Genomic DNA, 9,442 nt, shown 5'->3' with positions numbered 1-9,442 from the left:
GAGGGGAGCGCGGAGGAGAGACGGGTCGAGGCCCCCGGTCGCCCCGCTCGGGGAGGCGACGCGGGGGTTACAGGGGAGGAAGGGGGGAGGAGGTGGGGGCGAAGGGGCGGGGGAGGGCAAGCGGCGGCGGGGGCCGGCCGCGGCGGCGGCGATGCACGGCCGGGGAGCCGGCAGCGGCGAGGGAAACCCTAGGGAGCCGCTCCTCCTGCTTTTACTGGATTCCAGACTGGAAGTATGAAATGTCCATTGTCTTTCTTTACAGTAATATAAAAAAAATCACATGTGTAGAGGACATACCACCCCCCTCCCCCCTCCATCCCATTCTATAATGTAATGCGTATAATTTTTTTAAAGAGTCAAACTTTGCAGACTTTGATCAAATTTATAGAAAAAACTGTTTATATCTACAATATTAAATTTAAAATTTCTGAAACTACATTTTATGATGAATCTAATGATATATTTTGACATTTTATATGTAGATGTTTCTCTCCAGAAATTTGGTCAAAGTTTGTAAGGTTTGATTTTTTTTAAATCTATATGCACTACATGATGGAATGGAGGGAGTACATTATATGTTGCTTTTGGCTCGAGGGAGTATATGCATCTAGGCGCCAAAAATGTATTATGCCAAGGTCAAAAAAAATTTGGAAAAAAATATATGTGTTCATTGTCACACCCAAATAGTACCTGCAAATCTTTAGGCAAAAAGTTTAAGAATGTTGACCTGTGCAAAAAAAGAAGTGGACCGACAAATGTTACCGTCAAATGGTGCATTTAATTTTGTTTTTTTCTCCGACGAAGCAATGCTACCCCGTTGCGCGTGAAAATTGACAAGCAAGCTTGTTACACTAGCAAATGTTTTTCGAAACACACTTGTTACACTAACATGAACAACTACAAAAAGAATTATAATTTTTAGAATTTATTTTCTGTTTGTTTTTAATTTACTATTCACCAGCGAGCATATGCTCCCTAGAGCCAAAACTTCAGATATGCCAACTTTGGACTCACAAATAGCAAAAGGCATCCAGATGATTAATGCAAATGCAGTGATCAGCTGGCAATGCATGTACATGCTAGACCACAAGAGAGGATCCATTCCATGGTAACTCTGTTAATGTAAGGGCGCTGTGGTGCATTGCTGGGCAAATCTCCTTTGGCAGTGGCCGGTGGATCGCCACCTTGCGCGGGTGCGAACACTGCAAAGGAAGACTAGCCCGGTAATGCATGAGCCCTACTCCATCATCATCATGTGCCCACACTCCTGACTTCTGCTACGCCTTATTTAGCACAGGCTTCTCGGTGAATTGGTCTCTGAACCTTCAGGTTTTCGCCTTCCATACTTATAGATGCGCACACGGTCTTGGACACGCGCTACAGTGCGTAGGATGGATATTTTCTTTAGCAAAGTATAAGGGTTGGGAAGCCCCTGTGTGGCTGTCTCGGACGATGACATATGGAATCGGCATTTTCTCGATCCGACCGTAATATCCAGTAGCTCCTTCTCCCTCCCAAACATGTCCTTGACTGGTTGATCGTTCTGTATGATCGGGCTGACGTGTCTGCTGCGGTTAAGCCGGCCGCAACTGATCAATCGTTCCTACGATCTTACAAAATCTCTCTGAATATTCCTGACATGCGGCATGTGGCATATGCCGCAGATATATGCTACTGGTAGAAAGAGCTTCAGAAGCATGCATGAAATCTGAACATGTCGACCCAAACAACTTGTGATTTTGCTCGCAACAAGTCCTCGCTCTTTAGTCTCAAAAAGTGGACGCATATCCACTTCTTGGCAACTCGCATATGCAAGGGTGCACGTGCTCTGTTGCCGTCGGGCCGAAAGGCGAAGGATGAGCAGTAGCAGGCCGTGAAGATCCTGCGGAATGTGCCCTGGCTTAACTAAGCTGCCAGTCAGATTGAGAGTCGAGCTGTGAGCGATCTGATGGATCGTATCTGAAGGAAGCAGAGCAAGCCGCGTACGCCGAGGAGAAACGAAAGCTCTCTCTTGCTTTTAGAGGGAGGGAATAGAGGCCAAACAAAGGGACCAGCATTCCATTCCGGAAACAAAATCCCACCGGAGAATCGATGTCCCGATCGATCGCCATCAATCAAGAAGGAAGCTCCTTCCGAATAGCCCCCGCCTCGAGAATATGCCGCGCAGGATCCGTCTCTCGAGGCCGGCCACGCGCTAGTAGTATATATGCACTTGCCTACGATCAGCACAAGCAGCAGCAGCGGCAACCAGCAATGCGGCGGACCGTGAATTACAGGGCAATTCTCCTTTGGCACCGGTAACGCAAGGCTGCATGCATGCATGCTCTTTCTGGTGACCATGCTGATTAGCCCTAGCCCAGCTAGTGCCAAAGGAGAATTGCCCTGCGATTTTGCGTGCGCGGATTGGGAATTCCTTGTGCTGCTGCTGCTGCTGCTGCTTTCTTCAGAGAGAGACCTGCTAGCTCTGCATCTGCCAGCTCTTCGTTTGCTTCCTCTTTGTCTTTGGTCGCTCGCCGGCCGTCGCAGGGTTTCACTGTCCTGAGCAGTCGTAATTTGTTTGTGGCTTTGTGCTATGCAGAAGCAGACTTGTAGTTCCAGTCCAGTTGCTGCCGCGCGGTGCGGATGCATGCGTTCAGCAGATCGAGGCCTTCACCCCTGTGGTGTTGTGGACGGCGATGCTGGTCCGTCGTCAACCTTTTCCCTGTCGTTAGCAGCCTAGCTAGTCGAGGTAGACGTCGAGATCAGATCTGGCCTTATAAAAACAGCCGCTTGGCCGTGCCGCGTTTACTTGGGATTGTTTGTTAAGCCCCTCGTGCGCGCCCGCGTTGCGTGCTGCGGTGCCACTCTCACGCCCGACGTTTCTTCCGCATGAAGCAAATATCCAAGCACACTACTGTAGCGCATAGTAACACCTCACCAGGTAACCCTGGCCGGCAGCTTACCTGGTCAACCCATATCTAATCGAATAGCTAGCTAGCTGGGCACGCTACGGTCGCCGACGTGTGTGCATCGCGCATCGGGAGAGGCCGGCCGGGAGTCAACCAATATGTATAGGAGTGCAAGTTGGTGCCAAATGTTCGTTGCCATGCCAAACCGCGGAGAAAAGTTGAGGCGTCGGTTCATACCATGACATGCGGTGCCAGACGTGAAATTAGCCCATTATTCATTTCTTTCTTCATGTTTTGTGAGGTTGTGAGCGAACCCTTTACTCCAAGCTAAGGAACTTCGTGTCGTGGCTGCTCCACACCGCCGCAGTCTTTTGAACTGAACTCCGCTGCCTTCCCGTGCGCGAAACGAGTGGGCGCTGTGTCGTGGGTCAGTTTCGGGGCGGGGGGCAGAGAGAGACCAGAAGAATGATTCATTTGGATCGACGAGCCATTTCGCGAATCAATCGAATGTCTCTCTATCCATATCAATTCTATCTTTATATGACAGGCCATAAAAATAGAAGTATTTTTTTATGGCATGCGAGTACTCCCTCCGTTTGAAAGCATTTGAAGTTTAGGTTTAGGCCTCCTATGATTCTAAGGATTTTCAGAAATTTTGGAGGATTTTAATCCTTAGGGTTTGCTTTCTATGTTGGTTGTTTAATTCATACTTTCTTCATTCCGGAATATAGTGTGCCCGCGCTTACCGAGGTCTAACTTTGACCATAAATTTAACCAACGAGACCAACTGCGGCAGGAGAAAAAAATATATAATTGAAAACTTCTTTCGAATACGAATTCACTGATATAATTTTTGCTCCCGCCGCAATCGGTCTTGGTAGTTAAATTTACGGTCAAAGTTGAAGCACAGCTGCACAGGAATAGATGAAGCACTACATTGTGGAATGGAGGGAGTATGATTTTGAAGATTTTTTTTTGAGGATTTCTTTGTCCTACTTTCCATATATTGGTTTTCTAGCATCTAATAAAACCTCTTTGAAAGAATCTTTTATTTTTTCTATGATGCAATCAAACAACCCCAAATCATGTAGGATTGAGATGACCATGACATTTCAATCCTATGGTTTTTTCTCTATTCCAGCGTTTTTAGAATCCTATGAACCAAAGAGGCCCTTATTTTAAGCCAACCTTTTTTAGTTTCAAAAGTCTATAGAAAATATACCAATATATAAGATATTAAATTAGTTTCATCGTATTGATCATAAAGTACATTTCCATGCTCTATACATTTGATGTTGTGGATATTAATAAAGTTTTCTACAAACTTGATTAAACATAAGGAAGTTTGGCTTAATTAGGACAAACCTAAAACTTTAAATATTTTGAAATGGAGGAAGTAGGATTCAGAGTGCTTGACAAGTAATTGCTGAGATTGAAAGATTTCCACCGCCATGAGGAATTCAAGCTTATCCTCTTCATGCGTCATGACAATGACCTTGACCTAGGCAATGTACAACGTAGCAGTGCAAAAGTTGAAGATCTTCTAATGCTCACCACTTTTTATTTGTGTGTATCTACCGGCGACCGGAGTATTGAATTGATGAATACTACTACAAGACAAATGATTCAACCAAACCATTGACAAAAGGGGCTTGTATCCCTCTCAATCTCTCGTCCAATCAATATGTGCAATCGTAATGACCTCAGATTCTTCTGTGTGCTAATGTACAATGTTTTAAATAGCCCGCTATAGCTCCGCTATAGCACGCTATAGCGTTTAAAAAAGGTCTTGCGCTAAAAAACTTTGGTCCAAACAAATAAACAAAAATATTTTAAATAGCGCGCTATAGCTCCGCTATAGCACGCTATAGCATTTGAAAGAGGTCCGCCGCTAAGATGCTTAGCGCGCTATTTAAAACTTTGCTAATGTATGAGCAAAAGAAGGTATACCAAAAGAAGGTGAGAAAACTAACCAACAAAAGCGCAAGAGAACGAACATGAAACTAAAACTGCAATTTTGTCCGCTCGATCCATCTTATTGGAGGCCTGTCCCACATGTCAGACAAGACATGCTCACGTCATGGCAGTGCCCTCCGCCGGCTGCTCGACCTTGACCCCTCCTGCCATTGCCGCCAGGCCGTCGCGGGCATATTGCCGCCGGAACACTATGGCGCATTCCGGCAGCTCGCCGAGCCCCGCGAACATCGCGTCGTCTTCTTCGCTTCCTTCCCGGCCGACGGCCTCGCCGCCGAACTCGTCCGGAAGGAGCGCGGCCGTGTCGACCTCGACCACCGCTTTGCCGAAGAACATGGGCCCGTACAGCAGCATGTCGTCGGCCGCCTCGACTTCGGAGGGCGAGGTAGACGAGGTGACCGACACGACGTCGTAGAGCCACCGGAAATCGTCGTGCACCTCGATGGCCGGCGCCGGGCTCGCGGTGACTAGACCGCCGGCAACGTTGGCGGTGCCATGGTGCGTGCCGTCGGATTTCGCTGGCTCGGGCGACGGGAGCGGCCGCTCCTTGCTGGGTTTCGGTGTCGGTGTCGGGCGGCTCTGCGCCCTCGCCGCCGTGCTGGAGTGGTTGTGCTCGTAGGAGTAGGTGATGAGCACCGTGTCCGGGTCGGCCTGGCTCCTCTCCACCTGCTTCCTCGCCGGGCACCCCTTGGAGCTACTGCACCGGTAGTAAGCCCTGCTCGTAATTGAACACCAAACCCAGATCAGCAAACCTCACCATGCATGGTCTCAATCGAAGAGCACAAGAACATGTCAAACGGAGCAAACTAATCCGTTGCATGCCGTCCCAATCCAGTACAAAGTCCGAGTTAATTGCAGAGTTATGGTGACTTAAATTAGGTCGTACATGGGCGTACCTTGGGAAGGGTGAGCCCTTGATGGGCTTCTGGCCGTACTTCCGCCACGCCCACGAGTCGGTCGGCGTGTTGCCCTCGCCGACGCCCTTGGGCCGCGGGACGTTCAGGTCGGCGAGAGGCACGGTCACCACTCGCTTCTGCAACGATCGCCTCCTCCCGCTAGTCGACGGCACCGCCGGTGGCGAAGGCGACCCCGGGCTGTTGCGGTCCGCCGAAACGCCGTCCCCGCTGGCCTTCTGCTCGCCGCCGGACACCGCCCCGTCGCTCCACTCGCCGTCCATGCAACAAGATCGGAGAAGCACAAGCTAGCAGACGGTGGAGCTGTCAGCCGCAATCGACCGATCGGAAATGGAGTCGGAAGAACGAGCGGGGGGCGGAGGGGGTAGGGATCGATATGCCACCGGCTGCAACGGACAAGCCGGCGATCCGCCGGATATAAAGAAACCGGGAGGTGGGCTGTGCGAGTGAACTAAACAAACACGAGGCCGTGTGTGTGCGCGCGCGCCTGTATCATGTGCCGTCGTGACGCTGCGGCGCTGTTCGAATTCGTGCGATAGGGTGGGGGCTGGCCGTGGCCGTGGCCGGGGACGGGGACGTGGGGTTGTGGGCGCGCACGCTGCGACGGGCGGGGGATTAAACAACAAGAGAGAGACAGGCTTGGCTTGAGAATACGATCGAGCGTGTGACGGCGACGCCTCCCCAACTATCTCATCTCATGCACTAACCTCTGCGTCGATCGGTGTCATCGTCATCTCATCTATCAGTCAGCTGTCCCTTCGATCTCAATAACGCACCCATCGACCGGCGAGTAGACGAGGAGTAGCAGTTTTCTAGAATATATGTACGCGCAGGGGTGGTTGAAAGGATAATCGCGGGAGTTTTTTAGACTTCAAGAGCTTTCTTGACGATGTCTCATGGTAGAATTTTCAGCTACATGCATGACCAGTAAATGGCATGGTAATTCTGGTACAGACCTGGTGTTCTCTCTTTGCTTGGAGGAGAAACAATGATGTCTGCGATTTCAGATAATCATAATTATACTGTCTAGAACTCTAGGTTAGTCTGCACTGTCATGCTTGATGCAGTTAGCTCGCAAAAAAAAAATGCTTGATACAGTTGTAAACCGCGTACAAACCAATCACCGCGTTACAGACAGATTGTGCGCTCGATCGATCGACCGTGCATGCCATGATGCAAATTTTAATGGGTTATTCAAACCCGTTCAGCCATCGCATCACCATCCCAATTTTCTGCTGCTTTGTTTCTTTGTTTAATCCTCGATCGGATGCATGTCCTCAACTTCTCATCGATCTCGACTCGTTCCCACTCCGGTCTCAATTATGAGGCGCATGGCATCACCGCATCGCGCGGCGCTAGCTTGATGCATGCAATATAAAACTACAGCAAGGTTTGACAAAGGCTTAACAACTTGATTAGGTTATCCCTGAAATCGCTGTGCTGCTAACTAGCTATAGTTCATACGTTGCCACGCGGAAACGGCTGTTGCTGCAATAGAAAAGGAGACTGCGGATGGAAGATTCTGACATTTTGTCAAGACCATTTGAGCAGTTCACACCGCTCCCACTGTGTTGTGGTTTGGCTCTGTGTGTAGTGTTCCCTAAGCGGGCTCGGGGTAGACGACGATGCTGGTACGGACAATGGTCTTGCATGTCTGGATTCAGTGCTCTGCATCTATACTATGACTTGCAGATGGGTCGGACAAGGCAGCAGTTCAGCAGAACTGGCAGCAGCTGAGAAAAGTCTATTACGCCCGGTAAGGCCCAAACTCTTCAGGTGCAGCTGCCATATTGAAGAAATCGTGAGCACGGGAGTTCCTACTGGACGCATTAAGCTTTTTTTCTTTTGAGGGAACATTGGACGCATTAAGTGTCAAACTGCTCCCAAAAACGAAAGCATCAAACTGCCATGGATTCGCACAAAAAGCGAGCAAATCGGGCCTGCCCGTTAAGGCATCTGTGTTGCCTGTTTACTTTTCGTACGCATCGAAGCACTGTAGCACAAGAAAACTGAAGCGAACCGGGGAAATACTGTATCGCCTTTTTGGTCAGTTTTTTTATAAAAAAACTAAAATTCTTAAATAGTTTTGGAAATGAGAATTTTTTTTAAATTATGAATATATTTTTTGAAAACTTGATTTTTTTTAAAGCGAACATTTTTAGAAAACGCGGACACTTTTTCACACTATTGAAAAACTTTAAATCACCAAAAATATGAAACTTGAACGTTTTCTCAAATTTTGGAAAACTCAAACATTATTTAAAACTTCAAACATTTTCTTGGAAAACGAGGGATTTTGAAAAGTTCCCGAAGAAATTTGGGAACAGGAATAAATTTTGAACATACTGATCATTTTTGAATTTCTGGACATGTTTTGATAAACAGAAACTTTTTCTAAAATATGCCATTTTTAAAGAATTCTCTACTTTTTAATTTGTGAACAAGTTTTTAAACAGGAACATTTTCTGAATTAGTTAAAAAACTCAAACGGGAATATATTTTGAAATTTTAAACAAAATTTCAAATTCATGATTTTTTTGTAACAAGTGAACTTGAAAAAGAAAAAGGAAACCCCCAAAAAACCGGTAAAAAATCAAATGGAAAATAAAAATCATAAAACCATACAACCTTCTGGAAGGTTCCCAAAACAAGGAAAACCTGTAGCATGATTTGGGCCTGCCCATGAGTGTAGTACCCGTGCGAATGGACGCCTGTAGCATGATTTGGGCCTGCCCATGAGTGTAGTACCCGTGCGAATGGACGGCAATCTGCCGAAAAATGCGTCAAATACGGTTTTCCGTGAAAAGGTCTTATTCGACACTGAGTGCAACAAACAGGCGGGAAAACGCCCATAAAACCGCCTTCTATATGGCTAGCTCGAAAATATGTGTAAAACAATATTGTTGAAACAAGGTTAGATATTGAAAAACAGTATATTGCAAAAAAAACTGGAAACATGTTGAGGTAGCAAAATATAAAAATGAATACACACACACACACACAAACACACACACACACACACACACACACACACACACACACACACACACACACACACACATACATATATATATATGTGTTACTATTCATCAACCAGGGTGCAGAATAAGTTATTCTTCACCCGAGGTAATCTTACGATCATTTCATAATTAAATTACATTTCGAATTCAAATAATTACATTCCTATTGATTCACTACGTAAAATTTGACATAAGAAAATAAAAATATAGGTCATAAGACAAGAAAATTTGCAGTTTATGTGTATTTTAGACTATATTTTTATGTTTGTAATTTTATATAACATAAAATATTTTTTACGATGATTATATATTTTCTTACGATCCCTTTTTACGTCGGAAATAAGACAAAACTTACGGAACGTAAATTTACGATGCATTGATGATAAAATAGAGGGGGGTGAAGAATAACTATGCCTCACCCAGGGTGACAAATAGGTATATATAGGAAAATGGTTGTGTACTCCTGGGAGTACGTACTCTCGCTCCTCAAATACCACATGGATGAATCTTTTATAGCTTATTATTATTTTTAATATACTTCATTAATAATTACTAGATACCCTAAAATGGATTTCATGAAAAAAAATCATGTGTGCCTCATATTTTCAAAGGTTTACGTATATACTGATTTGTTTGTACGTGAAAA

The 9,442-nt window shown here is 46.2% G+C and overlaps 1 protein-coding gene across 1 annotated transcript; it reads right to left on the bottom strand.

Moving 5' to 3' along the window:
- Nucleotides 1–4,338: 4,338 nt before the first annotated feature.
- On the bottom strand, nt 4,339–6,060 carry LOC119268936 (probable WRKY transcription factor 65). The gene is made up of 2 exons (XM_037550656.1): nt 5,759–6,060; nt 4,339–5,577 (listed from the first exon to the last, which is right to left on the bottom strand). Exons 1-2 carry the CDS (start codon nt 6,037–6,039, stop codon nt 4,962–4,964), a joined length of 897 nt encoding a protein of 298 aa, XP_037406553.1. The 5' UTR covers nt 6,040–6,060; the 3' UTR covers nt 4,339–4,961.
- Nucleotides 6,061–9,442: the final 3,382 nt, after the last annotated feature.

This window comes from Triticum dicoccoides, chromosome 3A, assembly GCF_002162155.2.
Source record: "Triticum dicoccoides isolate Atlit2015 ecotype Zavitan chromosome 3A, WEW_v2.0, whole genome shotgun sequence".
Taxonomy (NCBI): domain Eukaryota; kingdom Viridiplantae; phylum Streptophyta; class Magnoliopsida; order Poales; family Poaceae; genus Triticum; species Triticum dicoccoides.
The sequence above is the reverse complement of the archived record's forward strand: the minus strand, read 5'-3'. Positions and strand labels throughout refer to the sequence as shown.

What these genes read in the sequence shown, in the direction of transcription:
- LOC119268936 (XM_037550656.1), bottom strand. Translation starts at nt 6,039, where the DNA reads ATGGACGGCGAGTGGAGCGACGGGGCGGTGTCCGGCGGCGAGCAGAAG. An exon ending in AAGGGCTCACCCTTCCCAAG is followed by an intron (nt 5,578 to 5,758) that starts GTACGCCCATGT and finishes AATTACGAGCAG; the next exon opens with GGCTTACTACCGGTGCAGTA.